A 22,431-nucleotide genomic window follows, 5' to 3' on the forward strand; every position below is an offset into this window, starting at 1 on the left:
TTTTAGTCACTTTCTTTCCACTTACTAAATGGAGTTTCAAGAACTAAATAAGTGAATATTCACTAAATCTATTGATGTTTCCATAATTAGACTTTTCACTTTCAACTCACGTCACTAAAAGCATTTATACACTCTGACAAATAACTTTCATAAGGACACGCGCGATACAGCAGTAAAACTGAACACATAACCTCTTCAACAAAGCAGTAGCCTATACCAAAGAGAAAATGAAATTAAATAATTATATTAAAATTTTTTGATAATATTCTTATTCATCCCATATTTTCATTTATTGTATACTTTTGTAGTTATCCCATTTTCATTTATGTAAATATTAATATTCTATTATTCTCTGGTGCAAAACAAACTGAGGTGCTGAGGTATGCCTCCTTCTTCATCTTAGTTTATGATGCGTACGCGACGGACTCAGATTCGAGCCAGGCTTCCTCTAGAACTGTATGTGTCTGCCTATATTCTATTATATAAACATGCGTTGTCATGGCAACCGCGTTTTTCACTGTACTATTCTATTCCTGTCGGACTCAGCGTTCAAGCAGGCTTTCTTTGGCCATCTATATGCCTTCTTTGCTATGCGTTCTATATACCATCACGCTTCCCGCCATCATTTAAATCTTGTTTTCTACATTCTCCCATTAATGATATGTTATGAAATCTTCTCAATACCAATAAATTATTCATTAATAATAATTAATATTCTAAATTTGAGAATCAACAATATCAGCTGAATAATAGGCCAGTAGGCCTAACAACAATAAAATATTAGGAAAATACGAGCAAATATCAGAGGAAGCCCGGCTTCCCTTGCTTCCTCTGGCGGGCCGCCACTGCAATAATCTATACGCATCCAATAATCATAACATCCAACAATAATTATCACAGTGAATATCAATAACAACAGATCTGAAATCTGAGATGATTGTAGTTCATGTGATTTTACTAAAAAAATTGATTCCATACTGTGCAAGATTTGAATCATTGATACTGTGAAAGTGAATAAATGATTGTCGCTCCAGCAATTCAAGTAACCTATTCCCATATTAATCGATAAATAAACGTATCTTAATGTTTCAACTTGGCCGACACAGTTTGTTATTTGTGAAGTGTGCAAATAAAATCATCATTTACGAAAAAATGCAATTTATTGGAAGTCTGGACTTTACGTTACAAAATCTCAAGGAGTTCAGTGTTTTTTCATGCTAACATTATAATAAAAAAAAATTTCATTTGATACTGTAATATTACTAATACTGGTCCAGTAATCCATGACTATAGAAGTCAGTTCCATATTAAGGGCCGGTTTCCAAGCTCGGGATCTATAGAATAGAATAGAATAGAATTGTTTATTGATCAACAAATATAACATAATATATATGGATCGTGTCAAGTTAAAAACTACAAATAAAAAATAAATAGGCTATAATAGGTACAGTCATGCCATGAGAAAATGTCTTAAATTAGTCGCGACAATAAGTTATTCCGTACAAGCAGGCAAAACAAGGTGAGTAGTTCATTCTCATTTTAAAGTTAACATGTGTACATTTAACATTGCAATATTTGACTATCGAGATATTCCTCTATTGTATAGAATGCGTTACGTCTCAGCAGTTCTTTTACTATTCTCTTGAATTTGCTGCTTGGAAGACTTCTAAATGTTAAGGGAAGTTTATTGAAAAGAATAACCTGCTGGTATTTATGGCTTTTATAAGTCTTGTGCAGCCTTATAGAAGGTTTTATCAAGTCAAATTTATTTCTTGTGTTGTGATCATGATTTTCTTGCTGTTTCATAAAGTTATCTTCATTTTCCTTCATGTAAATTAGATTTACATAAATATACATACTAGCAAGGGTTGGGACGCTAAGTTTCTTGAAAGCATCTCTACATGACTCGTTGAATTTGAGTCCTGCAATGCATCTTATGGCTTTTTTCTGCCATAGAAACACTCTGCTGGCAGAAGAGCAGTTGCCCCATAAACGGAGACCATAATTAAATGTGAATGGAAGAGACCGTAGTATGCCATCATCAAAACTCCAGGGCTGACTGATAGTTTAAGTTTACGTAGAAGAAAGGTGACTCTTGATAGTTTTTTACAAAGAAACTCGATATGGTCTTCCCAGCATAGCTTACTGTCCAGCATTAAGCCCAGCAATTTGACCGGCTTCGTGTAGTTTTTTAGGCTAGGATCTATTCTGCTCTTCAAGGAAAATAATATCCTCTCAGTTTTGGTCTCATTAAGACGGAGGCTGTTGGCATTGTACCATATTTTTGAGGTTTTTGTTGAAACGTCAAGGTCATGAATAAGATTTTCCGCATTCGCACCAGAATTGAGAATTGTAGTGTCGTCGGCATACAATATTGAAAAGCATGGTATATTACAACTGAAATCATTTACGAACACTAGAAATAAAAACGGCCCCAAAACAGACCCTTGAGGGACGCCTGTTTTCACGGCTTTTGGGCTAGATAGTTTATTATTTACTTTTACCACCTGTTGTCTATTGCTCAAGAAGCTTTGAATCAGAGTCAGCTCGCTACCTTCAATACCATAGTATCTCAACTTTTCAAACAATATTGAATGTGACATGGAGTCAAACGCACGACTCAGGTCCAGTAGATCACCAGCAACCATACATTGGCTTTCAAAGCTCTCAAGAATGTAGTTGACAACCTTTTCAATCGCCATAGTTGTTGAATGATTTGGTCTAAATCCAAATTGATTGGGGTTGAGCAAATTATTTTCTACAAAGTACTCATACAGCTGTTTCAGTAGACATGCCTCAATGATTTTACCTACGATCGAGACTATTGCTATTGGTCTGTAGCTTTCTGGCAGTTCCTTTTCACCTTTTTTATAGATTGGATTTATTATCGACATTTTCAAGCATTCAGGAAAAGCTCCAAGTATCATAATCAAATTAATTACACATGTCAGTGGACGGAGAATCGAATCGATAATGTTCTTCACCGTATAATTTGAAAGACCAAAGGTATCCTCACTTCTTGAGGAACTGAGATTTCCCACTATGGACTTCACCGTTTCAATGTCAACCTCTTTCCATGCAAATCTTGGTGCAGCCACATTTTTTAAATTGATGAGATTACATTTTTCCAGCATATCTTCCATTGTAACTGATGTAGAGATAGACATATCCTGAGCATGAACTCCTGCACTAAGAAAAAAATCATTCAGTTTCTCAGGAGGAATGTTGATTGTAGTTGATGACTTATTCTTGTGTTTAGATTCATTGTTGATGATTTTCCATGCTGTTTTACATTTATTGTTAGATTCTGTCAACAGCTTGTCGTTGAGTGACAACTTTGCCCTAGCAATCGCTTCAGTGTAAAGTTTTTTGAAATCTTTGAATCTCTCTTTGTCTTCATTGGCACCTCGGATCTTCCAAATTTTATACAAGACTAACAGGTGGTTCTTCATGGTCTTGAGTTCAGGAGTGTACCAACTATTAACATGCATGTTTGAGTCCTTGGCTCTATTTTTGTGGGTTTTCATAGGGCAAAACGTCGTCAGGTATTGAGACAGTATATTCATAACTGATACTTGCCGCCATCCATAACAAGTGAGGCCTCATCATTTAGAACAGTTTCAGTTGCTTGTCTAAAAGAGGCAGCTTTCAGCGAAGCCTTGTCGTTTATTTCAAGTTTAAAGGTATTGAATCTTCCACTTCATTGATTGCCTGCATGGATGCTCCACTTATAAAATCATATATGTAGCGCTTTCCCAGCGAGTTGAGGTGTAGCCCGTGTCGTGTATGGAAACGCCGACCTATGTTACTAATATCTAAAAGCCTAACATTTTTGAATTGTCGACAAATTCTAGCTATCTCTAAGTTTGTTCTCTCTATTTGATGATGAATGTTAGAAGAAATTGGAAGATCATATCTACGAGGCACATTCATGAGTATGATATTCACATGCGACAGGTCATATAAACATTTTTTTAAAGAACTTAGAATTTTTTTGCACCAAATTTTTCCATATCATTTCCTCCTCCCATCAGGACGACCAAGTCGCGATCTGACATATTTTTGCTCTCATGCTCACAGCTTGAAGCAACATCTTCGAATTTAGCACCTGGTTTTATCATTCCTGTCACCTTACAGTCTACTCTTTTTGCCGTGAGATTCACTATATTTTTACCATGACTGTCCGCAAATATTGTTATTTTCTCGAAATTTATTGACTTGAGCTGTTTCTAATTGCTACTGGGGGTGACGTAGTTTTGTGAGACAAGAAACTTGAATTTTTGAAGTCTCTAACCCGGTTTTTCACAAGACGATGAACTTTGGCCTGATCCGGACGTGAGTTTGACACATTAAATAAACTTCTTCTATTTTGCGAGATACTAATCATATGGAGCTGCGCCTCGTCCGCTTCTTCACACTCAGTCAACACCTCACATCCCTTCCTAGAAGTCGCAAAAGAACTGGAGAGACTCCCAGGAGCTGGAGTAGCTCCTCCTCTGTTGTTTCCAATGCTCGACGAATCATTCATGAGATTATCAGATTATAAGTTCTGGACTTACAGAGTCTAGGACTTGAGGCTGTGCAAAGGCTAAAAGTAAACTCTCTACTGATGATATTTTTCAAAGTTTTTCTATTTGTATTATCATCGAGCTATCAAAATGAAAAAAGTTTTCTTAGAAAAACATTTTTCCCTGATCATGACTTTTTGAGATATAAGCGCCTAAAAATTAAATTTTTGGGACAACATTTCAAATTCGGTAAGAGATAAATCCATGAGATTTAGAGGATAAATTCTTTATGTTATTGTTGATTGAATAAAACTTAAAATTTCTGAAAATATAAATTTTTGAAAAAGTTATTCAATTTACCAAAAATAACTCAAATAAAAGTTATTTTTCCATGACATCTATCTGACTATTCATCTACTTCAAAACAATAAATGAAATGTGTTTGCTCAGTTTAAGTACAGAACTTAATTTTAGGTCCAGAACCTACCTCAGTCGAGGGTTTAAAATCACGCAGTTTTTAGTTTTGGACTTGAAGATTTTTGATAAATCCTTGACTTGGAAAGAGGCGAGAATCTAATTCAACTCCTGGACTTATAAGCCCTTCACTCAGAAAGTGAAATTATAAAATCCAGGGTCTAACGTGATCTCTAAACTCCAGGGTCTATTTGAGTCCTCGACTACGTTAACGCTCTGTCTCGGAAAGCCAATTTTCTGACTCCAGAGTTTAAAGCCAGTTAAAGTCTAGAACTTAGCTAAATGCCGAGCTCGGAAACCGGCCCATAGTATTCTACTTTTTGGTCAGATAGTTATGTTCAATGTTTGTGAAAATATCCTGTTTTTTATATATAAACTGCCTTATGTTAAGAACGGGGAAATCTTGAAACAGTAAGTTTGTGGGATATCTTGCACTCTTCTTGAGGATTTTTTCCATAATAGCCTTCTGTGAGATAGAAAGAGGTTTCAAAACAGCTGAATATGAACCACCCCATGCTAGGATGCCATATTCCAGCTGGGACTGAACATACGCATAATAAACGGTTCTGCACTGAGTCACAGTCAACACCCGACTAATTTGACCGAATGCGTACAGTAATCTTCTTATTTTAATTTTGACTTGCTGGATATGAGGTACCCAATTTAATTTATTATTTAAGATAACCTCCAAATATCTGAATATCTGAATACGTTCAACAATACGGCAGTTACAGGTAGTCGACCGCGGCTCACCACACACATGCAATCGCAGTTCATGCCCCCCTGGTTCGGCCTCCCTTCTGGTGAAAATAGGCAGACATTTTGTCTTATTAATATTTAGGGTAAGAATATTCATGTCTAACCACTTTTTAATTTCTAATAGGTCGGTAGATGCCTTATTGTATACTTCTTCCCAGGAACTCCCATAGGTGACGAGGGCCATGTCATCAGCAAAGAGATAAAGTTTACCTTCCAATTTCAACTTTGATACATCATTTATGTAAATTATGAAGAGAAGGGGACCAAGGTTACTGCCCTGCACCACTCCATAATCCACATTTATTGAATTGCTTTCAATACCATTAATGGATATTTTCTGTTGTCTATTAGTGAAATAGCTCTTGAACCAATCCAGGGACCTGTTCAGAACTCCAATTGCTTTCAGCTTATCAATTGATTTATTCCTGTCAACCGAATCGAACGCTTTGGCAAGATCAAGGAATGACAAAAGGATACGTTTCTTCAATCCTACTTGTTGAGTTACAAATTTCATGACATCAAACAGGGCATCTGATGTATTCCTGTTGGATCGGAAACCATACTGTATACTGTCAATGATATGGTTATGCTCCAAGTAATTTGATAGTTGGACTTTAACACATTTATCTAAAATTTTTGCTAAGACTGTAAGGAGAGAAATTGGTCTATAGTTTGCCATAGATGATTTGGAGTTGAATTTATGAATAGGAATAACCCTGGCCACCTTTAGAGCATCTGTAAATTCACCACTGCGTATTCTCAAGTTGACAATATGTAATAAAGGAATAATAAGTGTATTTATGTGGTCTTTAATCAATCGTGCAGGGATAGAGTCACAGCCCGGAGCAGACGCCCCTCTTATGCTCATTATTATCCTAATTAGTTCTTGCTGAGTAACGGGTCTGAGGACAAATTCGGATTGTGTTGGAAGGTCAGATACCTCATCCACAACATCAACTGGATCAATCGCTTCAGCCAGTTGTCGCCCTACAGAGGCAAAGTAATTATTAACGTTTTGGGCAATGTTGTGAATTTGATTGTTATCTGTGAAGGCACCAGCACCGCCACCACAGAAGCTCTTGACCGGGAAGGCCTCCCTGCTGGAGGGTCGTCCCGCTAACTCGCTGATTACTGACCAGAATTTTCTAGGATTTCCATGCGCCTCGGTAACTTTTTGTTTGTAGTAGTTATTTTAACATGTTTCAGTAGGTATTGCAATTTGTTCCTATAATGTATAAATCTATTTCGAAGGTTGTCATTGAAAGGTTGTCTACTCAGTTGTTTTTTCAAGTTTATCCCTATATCTAATTGATTTTACCAGGCCTGATGTTATCCAGGGCTTGATTTTAGTTGTTCTTGCATTAACTGTAGTTTGGGATGTATTACGCCGTATTATTCCATTAATAGTACTAATGAAGTTATCAACTGATATACTTATGTCATGTGTTTCTGTGACATGATTCCAGTTTTGTGTGGATAATGAGTTATTGATGTTTGTCCAGTTTTTCTTATAGGTAATTCTTACGTTATCAGGAATGGAGTATCTAGATCCGGAATGATGAGTCCTGAAAATATTAAAACCGTCAATGCTCAAAAGGTTGCTGTCTCTATTACCAAGCCAAGCTTCTGTTGGGAGCATGAAATCAAAATTAACATTTAGTCCCTCTAGGGTTACTAAAAACTCATCAATATTTCTACTGTAGCTCCGAATGTTCTGCTGGATAAAACTAAGTGATTCATTTTTGCCTGGATTAAGGTTCGAGAGTAAATTTTTATAATCATAGATATCACTACATTTCCTGCACTCAACAAGTGTTTCGTAATTTTCGCCAAATACAGTGTGAAACTACTCACAGTTTTAATAGCCACCTAGCGTGCCACCAACAATAATTATACAAGTACAGGATTTCAAAGGAAATTGTCTTTCAAGTGAATCTATTGAGTATTCAATTAGTAATAGCTGAATTAATATTAATTTGTTCAACTAGAATTGATAATATAGTCATAATGTATTGATTGATATGATTGAATTTTATGAACATAATCTTCAAAGCTGTTATTTATTGTGTTGCTTTGTTAATTTCAGTAGGTTGAGCTTCATTATAAAATAAGTTAAATATTACTGAGATTAATAATGCCTACTTAATAGAATGAATTCAGGGTAGACTAGAAAAGGGGTTATTGATGGATCAGTTATAATATAGTAATTACATAAGTTGAGATATGTTGAATACAAATAACTTATGAAACAAAAGTACGCTATCACAAAAACGTTCCTTCGTAAACTTATTAAAAGATGTCGCTTTTGAGGTTCATTTGAATAATGTCACTTATAATCATTTATATGCAGTGGGTCAAAAATTAATAAAGCAGAATTCTTATTAGAGTACATAATTTGACAAGGTATTAAGAAATGTATATGTAAAAAATTAACATTTAACAAGGTGGAAGTAATGAGGAAGATTAGATAAGACCATTGAGAGAAAAGGAAAGCCCTTTACTATACATAACGTAATAAGAAATCAGCGTCGGTATACTGATTAATTGACAACATTGTACAATTAATTTCGAATTTTCGATGGAAATAATGCGCAACTTTTGCTCATATTTACGAGTAATAGATTATGTAATTACGAGATTCATGTCCTATTAGAATGCTGCAACGTTAGTACTGCAAATACGTTATCGCTATTTCAGGAGTTTAACAAACAACGTAGGCTTCTCTCCAATTCAATGATTACTTTCGTTAAAACAAACTAATTATTTTTATTGTACAGAATGATACAATAATAATATGGAAACAGCGTTTGTGAAATAATTACTTATCATCAACATTAATGTCTTCCTCTCCCTGTTCGCAATATATGAGTCTTGGTTATAAACAAATAAAATAAAAATAAATTCATGAAAAAAATATTAAAAAATTCTCACAATGGCACTCAATAATGCTTCTCTCTCAACACGATCTTGACCTTTATAATACTTCACCTTTTTATGGGAAAGTCTATTGGATATACCGGGTGCTTCAAAAAAATGTATACACACTTTGAACTTTCAATGAAAATTTATTTACCGTTCTACAAAGTTAAATTTCAGGAAAATAGAAAGCTGAAAGTCCAATGTAAATGAAACATAAATAACAAATGTTAATACTGTTCAAATTGGTGACCTGCAGCATCAATACAATTCTGAGTACGAGTCACCACTGATTCTGTACATCGTATCAAAACGTCCAATGAGATTTCTCTACACACTGCTTGAATCTCATTCCAAAGAATGTCTAGGTTACGTGGTTTACGTTTGTACACCTCATCTTTTACTGTGCCCCACAAGAAGAAATCCAGTGGTGTAAGGTCTGGAGAGCGTGCTGGAAACTCGATTGGCCCCCTGCGTCCTATCCACTGGCCTGGCAAATTTTGATCCAGGTAAGCTCGTACGTCCCTGTGATAGTGCGGCAGAGCACCATCTTGTTGAAAATAAAAATTATCATTACCGTATAATGCACGAATGGCAGGAAATATGGAATCAGCAAGCATTGTTAGGTAATTAATACCAGTTACAGTGCCTTCAAATCGAAAAGGTCCAATGAGTCCCCTTGAAGACAAACCGCACCACTCATTTACACCAGGCAAATTTACAGCTTTTTCAATTGTAATGTGAGGATTTTCTCCATCCCAGTAAACACAATTGTGCCTATTGACAGTTCCATTAAGTTTGAATTGGGCTTCATCCGACCAAATGATGCTACCCATAAATCCTGGTTCACGTATCACCATCTCCTGAATCCATTCACAAAATTGCAACCTTCGATCTGGATCGTCGTCATTTAGCTGTTGCACCAGCCTTGGAATGTAAACACGATACTTGCATCACTTTCACGTGCCTCTTGCCTTGAAGATTTGTTAGGAGACCGTTGAAACAGTTCCAAGATTGCCGTTGATGACTCATCACTTGTAGCTGTTCGAGGCCGACCTGAATGACCTTTATGCACATCACACACTGTTCCATGAACTTCGAATTTGTCTCGTATGCGTGTAATTGTTAATCTTGAAGGTGGTTCTGTATCATACTCCCTTCTCCACTGTCTTTGAACTTAATTTACATTCTCAAACTTCCAGTACCACTTAATAACCTGCTTACGTTCTTCAAAACTCAAACGTACGTCCGCCATGTTGATATTACAAATTCCAACTAACAATATAACATAGAGGGACGATTATGCTGCCACCTGGCGAAGAAATATAACATTAGCTTTGTAGAGCGGTAAAACTACGATTGTTTAAAGTGTGTATACATTTTTTTGAAGCACCCGGTATATCCACTAAGAATAATTGAAAAAAAATATTTCAACTAATAATTATGTGAGTTTGATTCATACTATCTTTTCAAATTAGAAAAATTGAAATAATTATTGTGTGGGATAAGCTGAGGAGTTATTAGTCAGCATTGTACTGAAACGTTCAGGGTTTGATTTGAAGGATTTGATTGACTGGGTAACTCAAACTATACTATATAGGTAACACGGTACATAAGGTTACTAAATCATATTTAATGCACCTTTGAGATAAATCATTCTATTCCTTTTTGTCTACAATCGGTTCGCCTCCTGATATTGAACTCCTCCAGCTGATCAATGATTCGAAGTGGGTTGCCTGCTTCATTTTTCTTGATCATCACTCGATAGTCTCTGGTCCAGGCCGCTGTTAATTTGCTGGCTTTGACCATCGCCCTGGCCGCGTTAAAGATGAGTCGGGTGTGCGGCGTCAGCTGCTCGTTCAGATATACTTGCGAATCCGGCCATGAGGTGTTGACTTCTTTGGCGTATAGATTTCTCCTCACTTTACGGGCCACAATCCATGCATTCTTAGTAGCACGTTGCACGAATGCGACTATGATAATGGGCGGACGGTTTTCGCCACGTTTTTGCTGTAGCCTATGGACTGCCGAGATATCATATGTATATCATAATGAACGTCCAGTAGTCTAGAGATCTTGTCAAGTATAGAGTACAAATTCTCTTTGGGAGTTACTGGGATATTCTTTATTTTCTTTTGTAAGACTCGCAATAGTATTTCTATCTGTTTCGGATTTGGATTTGATTTTTCGATTTCGGCTTTGATATGAATATTATCTTTAGCTATATTGTCCATATCTGTTTGTAATTTGTCTAACTTAATGTTCGTGTGGTCCAAACGTTGTTTGACGTCCTCTCTTAGAGCAGAGTTGGCGTCGAAAATGCGAGCTATTTCCGAACTAAGTTTATCTTCTTTTTTAGCACTTCCAGTTGCCACGTAGAGAGTTTTTCTTATTGGGATCACTTTGTAAGTTCTTTATACACGAAGTATGAAATGATGTACTACATTTTGAACACTTGAAATAATTTTCCTTTGAGGTACCCAGTTCTGTATTACACTGGTTACAGTTTTTTTTTTCAGCCATGACCGTAACAATTAAAAGTTCAGAGTTACCGAACACGAGATAATTATCGAGAGACTGTTACATGCACCGAAAGTAATAAATTATATAAAATAATTGAATAATTTTTAGGTATTCACTGTACTAAACACAATACTAAGCACGCCAGGCAGCCGTAGACAGGTTTAACGATAAATCGATAAGCGCTCGGGCAAACGATGTTTCTTCATCGGCTGACTGACTACGACTGATCAGGAGAGGAAACATAACTAATATAATAGATTGAATTTGATTATAGTGAGCCATTTATAATGTTGCAGGAAAGAAACGTTCGATGGAGCTGCATGCGTCGAATGAGACACTGAGGCAGCGCTTGCCGAAGTACAGAGACCGCGTTAGGAAGCTGGAGGAGTTGGTTCGCGGCTCGTCGAGTGACGCAATCAGCCAGCGCCGCAAACTGACGCAGCTACAGCTCGACATCAAGCAGCGCGTGCGCACCAACCTTCAGCATCTCGTCGAATACATTTTCCCCATTTCGGTCGTCCAACCGCAAAACAGAAGGTCAGTTCAACGAAAAAGAAAATGAGTTTATTTTAATCATCATCTTCCGCTGTTCACTTGCTGATAGGATTTTCTACACAAAACATATTATGGCCCGGTTGCACAAATTCCGGTTGAATTTTTATCCTGTTCACGAGAACCAATCAGAAGTTTTTTTCGAAAAAAGGCTCCTCTGATTGATTCTCGTGAAATTAATCACTATGAAAATTTAACCGTCTTTTGTGCAACCGGCACTATTTCGGATATGATTTTAGTCTAGTAAGATGCTGTTCTAGGAACAGTGTTGTGAATTAACAGCAGATCTCTATAAGATCGCCAAAAATGAAAATTTCATGCATAGAAAGTGACCACTTTTCGTTTACTTTCTGTCTATTAGATCATTTGACCACATTTCTTCATTGCACGACAAAAATACACCTGCATTTCATTGGTTCAGGGTCCTTCTTATCGCGCGCTACCTATATAGTTGATGAGAGGCTACAAATCCTATTGGAGGACAGCCTTCAGCGCTCCAGTGGGCGGGATTATGAAAAAAATCTTGAATCGAAATTTGAAAATTATCAAATAATTTTTGAATAACACTAGCTTACTACCATTTAAAAGCAAAAACTCAACCTTCAACTAACTTCTCTCTAATCATTATCCTAACGTCATTTAAAGGTGCGTGCAGACTGATGCGCTACGAACACGTGCATTCCACTTTTCATCAGTTTGATTCTGTACAAATATCGATATAATGAGAATAGCATCAGCTTATGAAAAGTGAAATGAGCGTGTTCGTGGCGCATTAGTTTGTATACACCTAAATATGACGTCCAATTATTAGCCGTTTATTATAATTATATCTCTGGCAATATCACTTCTTGCTGATAAGCTGTTTTTATTCACCGATTTTATAGTGTTGTGAATGTAGGTTATGTTTCAGATATGCATTTATTTTTTTTACTCATTTGCACTGGATTTGTGGCGAAAAATATTGTACGTGACATAACTGTGAACATCTGCTACGAACCACGGGACTCGCATGATATTCCAGTCTCGGCTAGCCTTGACTGCAAACTATCATCCTTGTCCCGTAAACTTATACTTCCCGACCTAGTTATGTACTATACTATTCCATGGTATCAAAATAATATTATCACAAAAGCCACTTTTCAATGTTCATTTTGATTTACATTGTCTATTTCAAAGCATCAGTGTCAGAGCATCAATCTTTTTAAAGTAACAAGTGTAATTTTCCACGTTACATGTTCTTTGACGTACACAAACGTTTTCATAACAATCAATGTATTGAATAACCTTTCTTTTGCTTACTTGGAATAATGCCGGGACAAACTTGTAGGCTATAGCTTTCCGATCCGACTTTGGTCATAGAACCGGGCCACTGAATGACAGCAGATCAGGCAACGGCCAAGAATGCTGCCAGCCACACCTGTCCGTCATATGATTTGTCCTACCACCACCCCTCCACTGCAAAGAAATATCGGATATGAGTTATCGGATATGAGATCGGAACGCTGCTTGACAGGCTTTACTCATGGCTAAGGCTAAGTGATAGATTAAAATTACAATCCAAAATTCGTCGTTCATCAAATGAAAAAGTAATTCTATTATATTCAACAATAGGCCTAATAACGTTTCTACTATATTTATAATATTGTTAATAGTTATTTTATTGAATGTGTGTATAGCCAAGAAGACTGTGATACAGTGAGTGCGCTGGCAGAGGCGTCTCGCACAGCGTACATGGGTGGCCGTTGGGTGTACACTGACAGTTCAGGTGAATTGCAGCACTGCATCGTCGCACCCACGCTGCCTGGTTCCGGCGATTATTCCTCTTACAATAGTTGGGGTCAGTTATCATCGCTTTTTAAATACTCATTTTGTATAGAAAAACATTGCTAATTAGCTGATTTGGTGGTAGATTGGAATTAGAATAATACTAGAAGAAACTTATCGGTACTTATTAGCAGGATAAGGAAAGAATATTATAATTATTTAGAACGGTTAAATAAGCTAGATTTGGATTTTCTATCAAAATTAGATCGAATAAAGTTTAGGCCTTGTCGGCTTCTTGCGTCCTACTACACTGATTTGCTATAGCCTATAACGATAGCTATATTAGCCAACATTAACAATATTCGTATTGCTTTCTGTTGGAGGAGGGTCCCTTACAGGAATGTCCTACTTAGCCTTAACATATAATTTGAGCCTTCAATTGGTCTTTCACATATATATTAAATGAAAACGAAAAGGTATTAGTCCATTAAATACAACTATATATTAATAGTAGGCTATACCTACTGTATTTTTGTAACTAGTGTACAAAGATCATCTTTGCTTTATTCAAATTCTTTAATTGTTGTGAACATTGATGCATTGTATAACAAAGTCATAGAAACATAGTATAATAAAATATAAAAATATGAGAACAATACATAGATAATGAGATCAACATAATAAAATATAAAATATACATAAAAGACATATCACATCACATATTCAAAAATAATTCATTCCTGTTATAAGGACATTTTTCAACAAGATAGGTTTTTATTTTACTTTTAAAACATTCAAAATCGTCAACCTTAAGACTATCTGGCAGGTAATTATAAAGCCTTGAACCAAATTCAATAAATCAGTTCAATGTATAGGAATAATTACACTGATTCAGTCTGAGTGAAGAGGCATTTCTTGTTTGATGAACCTATAGTAGGGGCCATCGAATCATTCTGCTCTGTTGTCAGAAGTTGAACGCGTGAATAGGATTTCCAGCAATGATATCTTGCTGTGATAGTGATTCTCAAATAACAATTGTTATATTTTCTTCTCTAGATGATTTTTCATTTCCTAGATTACATAATAATCTATTCATAAATGAGCTCTTCCAAATTCTAAATCATTTGCTAAATTATTCCACTGTCATAAAAAAGGTACCATATAACAAGTAAAATGGCAGTAGCTTGCAATTCCCACCAGTATTGGCAATGATTTCAGTATTCTTTTTCATACCTTACTGCTATTATTCTTCATGATTGAAATGACAAATTGAGAAGACTTTTCTGTTTTGTTGTTAATGTTGGTGTTTATTTTGCGGTTTCCAGTTGCTGCCAACAAGGACGGTGGAGTCCCAGGCAGTCACAGCGAAATAGTGAACGACAACCAAGCGTATAACATAAGTGCCGCTCTCACCTACACCACTCAGCTCATAAATGTACTCGCCTTCTACCTCGACGTCAGATTGCCTTCTAAATTGTGCTACAGGTCAGTTTTACTATAGCCATCGTCATTGGTGCCATCTTATATATTATTCATTTTCCCTCTCTTTGTAAATTGGTAAATGAAAAATGAGAAAACAATACACACTAAAATAAAACAGCCCACCCAAAAGGCTATAAATGATGAAAGGTTTCTATCAAAGTTCAATTTGAAAAACCTCAAAACTGGTTTCAAAACATGAAACTGGTTATGTGATTATCAGTTAACGGTTGGCGGTTTCTCATTCTTGAATGAAGGAGAAGAAAGTGCTCACTATTAAAATGTATTGGAAATGTACTCTCCCTTGAATATAACCATTAAAAAATATCATACGACCTTACGAAGCATGATGTTGAAGTGGGCGGGGTTAATTTATTGGCAGTAATTTGTCATTCAATTCATTCACGTCCTTGTAAAAATTATTTTGGAGACTTTATTCGAGTCTGTTTATTGTTTATAAATTCAATCATTTTGCATTTTCACAAAACGCCGTTTACAAGTACAGGGACACATAAATTTTTTTACAATAAATATTCAAATTAAACACTCATAGCGATTTGTTACTAAAATAAATAACAAAATAACTAATGTGGCAACACAAATTTTAAACTTAGTTCAGTACATGGCTTGCTATAGTTGAGTAGGTCGATTTCCTAGCATCAATTACACATTTTTAACTGCCTTCTATTTGAGGGGCCTAGATGCAAAAGTCACATTCTCCATTTTTTTGAGAAATTGAGTTATTTATTTATATAGTTATTCCATAGCTTTTTTTGGAGATTCGTATTAGCTTGTTTTTAGAGGAAATGTACCTATAAATCTTCATCCATAAATCTAGAAATAAATAATTGTGTATAGTTAGTCCAGTCACTATATACATTGGTGCTTGCAATTTTTATTGTAGTTCTGATTTTTGAACATATTATTTGGATAGGCCTACATGAGAGAAGTCCAGAACTAATTTCTTCATGCAAAATTTCCTTGTGCTAGATTCAGGTTGGTCCAAAAACCTCGTATTTTCGGTTCATTTTCCAGTTTTCAGTTATTTCTGCCAAATCCAGTAATCGGACAGAATATTTGCTTCCGCCTTTTTTTAGATTATAAAATTCTGAATAAAATGAGGTCATTTGGAACTCTCTATCTCCAATGAGTATTGAGTTATGATTTTTCAAAAATGAGTAAAATTTTAAGAAAAAATCAATTCTGTTGAATTTTTGTTTTTGATCAACAATATCTTCCGATTGTTACCATTTAGATGTATAATTTAAAATCCCTCTTGGCGTATTTTTGTGCTCTACAATCTGAGATCAGGTAGAGCGCTCTATCTCATATAGATTTCCAGGTACACCTGACAACAATGCTCCTTGTATTGTGAAAAACTCCTAATTTTTAGCTTCAACCATCATCACCAACTACATTGTCCTCACATTGATATTTCGCACAATGACATAAGTTCATGAGATTATGTTCTATGAGAATCACCCGTTAGATGCACTTCATTTCAGTATTTCCTAGTGAAGAGGCGCGCATAAGGACACCTCAAGGATCAAAATTTCAAACACTTATAGCTTTTGACACAATGCTCAGATTTCATCGTACTACACTTCATTCTACTCGGCTCGTCAAGGCGGTCCAAAATCATGCATCATAATTCAACTTCGGTCGAAAAATGGAAAATTTATAGTTAAGTGTACTTGAGCCCATATTCCAATACACAAAAAATTGCCAATTTCTATATTCAAATCTCTGTATATCGGTAACCCGTTATTATAAAAAACATTACTTTATCTTGAAATGTCCAATAGAATCTTCTCCTTCATTTGCTGTAAACGTTTTAAAAAAATATGTAAAGTATATAAAAATATGTATGTTCGTAAAGTAAGATTCGGTTGTTGAAAAAAATCTGGAAATTGTAGATATTATTCTTATATCAACGGTTCTGGCAGTTCTATGATAGGAAAAAGTGATTCAAGATGAATTTTAGGCAACTGAGTTCGTTTCTGTCCGATTTTTGGATTTGGCAGAAATAGCTGAAAACCGGAAAATTAACGCAAAGTACGAGGTTTTTTGGCCACTCTGTATCATCCTTATCATCCTGTATCATTGGGTCACCCTCTCATGTATCCAAATAATATATTAAATAATCAGAACTGCAATATAATTGCAAGCACGCCCCCTTTTTTATGTCTATTTTGACTGGACTATATATAGGTACCGCACAACGAGATGGGCCCTGGCTGACATTTGAATCAATGAAAACCAGGAGCCATCTCGTTGTGCGGAACCTACTTTTGCAATAATTAACCATATGAATAAATGATTTATGTTGTGATTTGTTGGTGTGTGTGCAGTGAGTTCTGCGGCTCGGAGGTGAGCGAGCATAAGTTTGCGCGGCGTGTGGCGCGACTCAACTGGAACGTGCTGCATCTGTGCTTCTCGCAACGCGTCGACGCGCGCCACCTCCAGCCCACGCACACGCTACACAACCTCCTCCTCCTGCTCGACACCTCCTTCAGCGATCTCGGCAGGTCAGACAACAATAGACAAGACAACATAGACTAAGCCTGCGCCATTTCTCTTCGAAATTTTGATGAAATATAGAATTACTTTTTTGAAGAATAAGATGTTGTCAATACCACTATATTTGTGCAAACTCAATTTAAATTACAGAACCAGGTTGCATGGCAACAACACCTGCCACATTCTCAGCTGAAAGTAGCAATATAAAAATAAAGAGGACATCAACGTCTTATTCTTTCAATTATGGAGAAATACCACATCATCTTCTAATTTTCAAATTTTTCATTTGTTGATATGGCGCAGCTTGAAAAGAAATGTCCACTCTACCTCTTAGCAGTACATACAAGTACTTTATATTCGATATACAAGTCTTGTTTTCCCTGTAAAGGTAGGCGCACACAGATCGTCATTGGACGGATCGGACGAATAGATTTGATGCATTGTTTTCAATTGGAGTGTGCATACCTATACGATGTGGATAGGTATACGCAATCCAATTGAAAACAATGCATCAAGTCCGATGCGTGCCGTCCGTCCGATACGATCTGTGTGCGCCTACCTTAAGAATTACAAAGATTTATTCTGTTATTCACCTTCAAAAACGTTTAGATATGTTTCTCGGAAACCTATGCTTTCCAACTTACAGATCACACAGTCCATCTATTCAAATGAACAGGCCATTTATATTGATTTTTGAGATTCCATTTTTGTTGATTTGAAAGATATTGGTGAGAGAATTGTTGTCTGAGAAAAACCAAACTCAGACACTCAGGCAATGTTCATTTGGAGTATGTTTTTCATTTGGAGTAAGAATCTGATATCTATTTTGCAATTCACTTTCAAAAAGGTTGGATCTGTTCCTCGAAAACCTGTATTTACACATATTCTAAACACACACATATTATCCAACTTATTCATAGTATCATGGGTTTTTATGCTTATTTATCAGCATAATTTGGGAAGCGGATTGACTAAGTGGTCGAGCTGATGAGCTATCGCTTAGATAAGTTAAGAATCATGCGCCTGCTACTCCACTGGAGTAGGTAACCACTTGGACCAACTCCTCTGAATATTATTCATGAGTTGTAAAATCGCTTCATGGTGGTTTGGAACCCACTTTACACTGTAGGTTCATTTATCTTAGGCATCGTAGGTTCATAATCATTCGCCTCATCACCCACCACAAGCCTAGAGCTCACGTGAGCATCACCCTCAGCAAAAAAATTGATAGTCTAAAATCAAAATTTATTGCTGTGAACTACTCTGAAGACTGCAATAAGTATTGGCAACAGGGAGAACAGCTAGAAGGAGAATAATGAGAGCTAATGTTCAAAAATTATTTGTCCTTGCGGGAATCGAACCCCCAGCACTTCCTGTTTGCCGAACAGGTATGCAATATCACATTTCTTTCAATCTGTATGTAAAAGGGTTTCGTTGAGTCTAGAAATAATGCCAACGTTTTCTGTTTTTTTTTTAATTATATGTAATATATCTAGCCGAATTATTTAAAGCTTCGTTTTCTAAAATCAGTCTTTTTCCTTTTTATATTAGAATATGTTGGCATAAAAATGATTATGTGTAATGTATCAATTGGAAGAATAAATGAATTTATTATTTATTATTATTATTATTATTATTCCTTGGAGGTTTTCTATCCTATACACAGGATAGGTGGTCCAATCACGAGAAAAAAACATGGTTACCATTAAGCAGCTGCAATTTAAAGCTCTCGTAATTGAACTATATTTACCTACCATTCCTTTGAACTAAATTTAGGAAGAGAAGAAGTTTTGGCTAGAACCTGTTTTTCTTTCAAATATTTTAATATTTTGACCTAACAAATAATTATTGATTCTGTGGCTCTGCAAAATATTTGTCATAAGGATGTTTTCATTCGTATATTTATTTATTTGAATTAATGAATTGAATTGAATAGTGTTTTGTGACTTTGTGTCAGGATGGGAGCGGTGGAGGTGGACTCGGCGATAGCGTGCTCTCTGGAGGACAAACTGCGTGAGCAGCTGGAGGCCAACACAGATGACTCGAGCTCCGAGGAGGACAGCGACCACTTGCCCAACGAATGGGAGGCGGTCAGTCACATTTATATGTCTAATATTTCCTCAGGGGAAGTCAAGGCACCAATTTCTCCCAGGGAGAAAATGAACTTTTGTGCCGTGATGTACATAACATTTCACATTTTTTGTCAAAATATTGTTGTAAATGTGCTTTTTTAACTAACATTTTATTCATTAAAAGTTTACATTTATGAACAAGATAAAAAAAATCTGGTGTGGTACTGCACTCACACAACTTTCCTTGCTCATATTTGAAACTACGATCAGACTTCTGTATATGTGTATATATAATTGTTTTCAGAGTACTTTTTCTTTGTGTGAATTGTGAAATTCTATTATTTTTTTAGTCGTCATTTTTTTAAAGTCGTCAAAACAGCTGTTCTACAGATGAAATATCTCAACTATGTGTTCTTTTTATGAACTGCGCTACCTACCCACCTCATGCACGAGAAGGAGGTTACTAAGTCCATTTCCCAAGGATGGGGTGGACCCCCATTGGTTTCCCAGAAAGAAGACTCATGCCTGTTGATAGAGCTGATGAATAAACTATACAGGGTATGAATTTGAAAAAAATCGGTCAAGTTATTTTTGAGAAAATTGTGGAAAACATGGTTTTTTAGTACGCCGCCATTTTTCTCAAGAATATTACGGAGCTCCTGCAATTTTCCCAGAAAAAAAACTCATGTCATTTGATAGGGCTTATAAATAGCTATCCATGGTATAAATTTGAAGAAAATCGTTAGAGCCGTTTTCGAGAAAACCGTGAAAAACATGGTTTTTTAGTAATTATCCGCCATTTTTCTCAAGAATATTACGGAGCTCCTGGAATTTTCCCAGAAATGAGACTCATGCCAGTTGATAGGGCTTATAAATAGCTATCTATGGTATAAATTTAAAGGAAATCGTTAAAACCGTTTTCGAGAAAACCGTGAAAAACATGGTTTTTTAGTCATTATCCGCCATTTTTCTCAAGAATATTACGGAGCTCCTGAAATTTTCCCAGAAAAGAGACTAATGTCAGTCGATAGGGCTTATAAATAGCTATCCATGGTATAAATTTGAAGAAAATCGTTAGAGCCGTTTTCAAGAAAAAAATGAAAAACACGGTTTTTTAGTAATTATCCGTCATTTTTTCCGCCATCTTGAATTGAATTTTATTGAATTTCTTATTGTCGGATCCTCATGGTATAAGGATTTCAAGTTTAAAATTTCAACTCAATCGGTTAATTAGGAATGGAGTTATCGTGTTCACAGACATACACACATACACACACACACACATACACATACACACACACAAACCAACACCCAAAAATCATGTTTTTGGACTCAGGGGATCTTGAAACATATAGAAAACATGAAATTAGGGTACCTTAATTTTTTTTGGAAAGCAATACTTTCCTTACCTATGGTAATAGGGCAAGGAAAGTAATAAAATACTACATCATCTTTGAACGTAACTCATCAAACTCCAACTTGCTATTTACTTGTAAATATTCGTTGCTAAAACAGTCACCTTGACAACCGTGCTCACATGATAAGTAGTGCTAGCCTACATCATTATCCCCCCCTTAGGGGTGTTGGTCTCCAATATCCAGATTTCCTTGATAAGAAGGTAGACAACTAATGTCTACAACCTTTGGTTTGATTCTTCATTCAGTTTTCTTAATCCTGTACACAATATCCTCTTCACAATGTAGTACGGGCCTTCTCTTGAGCAAACACATTTTTTTCTAAATTGCCAAATTTAATTCGTGCTAATAACAAACTTAAACAATTACATATAACAGCATTTGATCCTCTACTATACTTTGTGGGCTTCATCGCGTCCCCACCAACGATGTCTCAAACCTCTAAATCGAACAATACTCTGCTCAGTCAAACCTCAGCACAGACACACTTCCTCCCTGGCAGATAGTCATGCTTCTGCAGTTCCGGACAGTTGTGCTTCCTCTCAGCTACATGCTGAGGACTGAGGAGTCCCATTCGAGCTAGTGACACCCTTACTTGCATCTGATTTTCTCACTTATTCATACCCTAGTCGTAATCTGCACCTACGATAAGCATCCGTTTTTATGTTACATTGTTAGAGAGTTATGAGCCCTAAAAGAGCAAAACATTGGTTAAAAAACCTGCTATTTCAACAATTACACACCTTCAAGAGCGAATATTTCGAGAACTGTTGGGAATATCACAAAATTCCACTGATCAAAAAGTGTAGAGAATTTATCAAGCTTAATTTTTGAATAGTTATTTATGTCGGTTGAACGCATTGTTCTCAAGATATGAGCGTGGAAGCAAAACGCTGAAAATGCAACTTTTAAACCACCCTCATCCCCTTAGCACATGAGCTATGAATGGGGACTTTCGATATGCTCTCCTAAATAGTCTCAACAATGCTGCAAAGTCAAAAATTTTGTTTAAAACATTCTCTCCAAATTCCTTTGTCAATTGGTCTATTGTTGCAAAAATTGAGATTTCACACTCAAAACTAAAGCTGCTGCAAAAGGAGTAGGGAAATTCGTAAAAGTGTGAAATTATACATCAAATTGAATAGAATTCCCGTCGATTTTTAAAAAGTTATAAGAGCAAAAATAGAAACAAATTGGTGGTAAACGTGTTTTTTCAAAAATTTCACACCTTCAAGAGCGGATATCTCGAAAAATAGAGGAGATATAAAAAAATGTGGAATGAATATTGTAGGAAATTATGTAAGCTTCAATTTGTTATATGACAATCAAGTCCTTGGGATGCATAGTTTTTGAGTTTTATGCGAGAAACAAAAAAATTGTACCTTGAAACCACCCCCACCCCCTTAGCACAGTGAGTAGGGGTGGGGACTTTTGATATGTTTACCTCCT

The 22,431-nt window shown here is 36.0% G+C and overlaps 1 protein-coding gene across 1 annotated transcript in view; it reads left to right on the forward strand.

Moving 5' to 3' along the window:
• LOC111053873 (beclin 1-associated autophagy-related key regulator) overlaps positions 1–22,431 on the forward strand; it is a 34,358-nt gene that overhangs the window by 5,026 nt on the left and 6,901 nt on the right. The window contains exons 4-8 of the mRNA XM_022340806.2: positions 11,477–11,717; positions 13,409–13,569; positions 14,822–14,981; positions 17,327–17,503; positions 19,453–19,585. Coding sequence (XP_022196498.2) covers positions 11,477–11,717; positions 13,409–13,569; positions 14,822–14,981; positions 17,327–17,503; positions 19,453–19,585 — 872 coding nt within the window. The remainder of the gene's footprint in view (positions 1–11,476; positions 11,718–13,408; positions 13,570–14,821; positions 14,982–17,326; positions 17,504–19,452; positions 19,586–22,431) is intronic.

This window comes from Nilaparvata lugens, chromosome 5 (genome assembly GCF_014356525.2).
Source record: "Nilaparvata lugens isolate BPH chromosome 5, ASM1435652v1, whole genome shotgun sequence".
In the NCBI taxonomy this organism is placed as follows: Eukaryota; Metazoa; Arthropoda; class Insecta; order Hemiptera; family Delphacidae; genus Nilaparvata; species Nilaparvata lugens.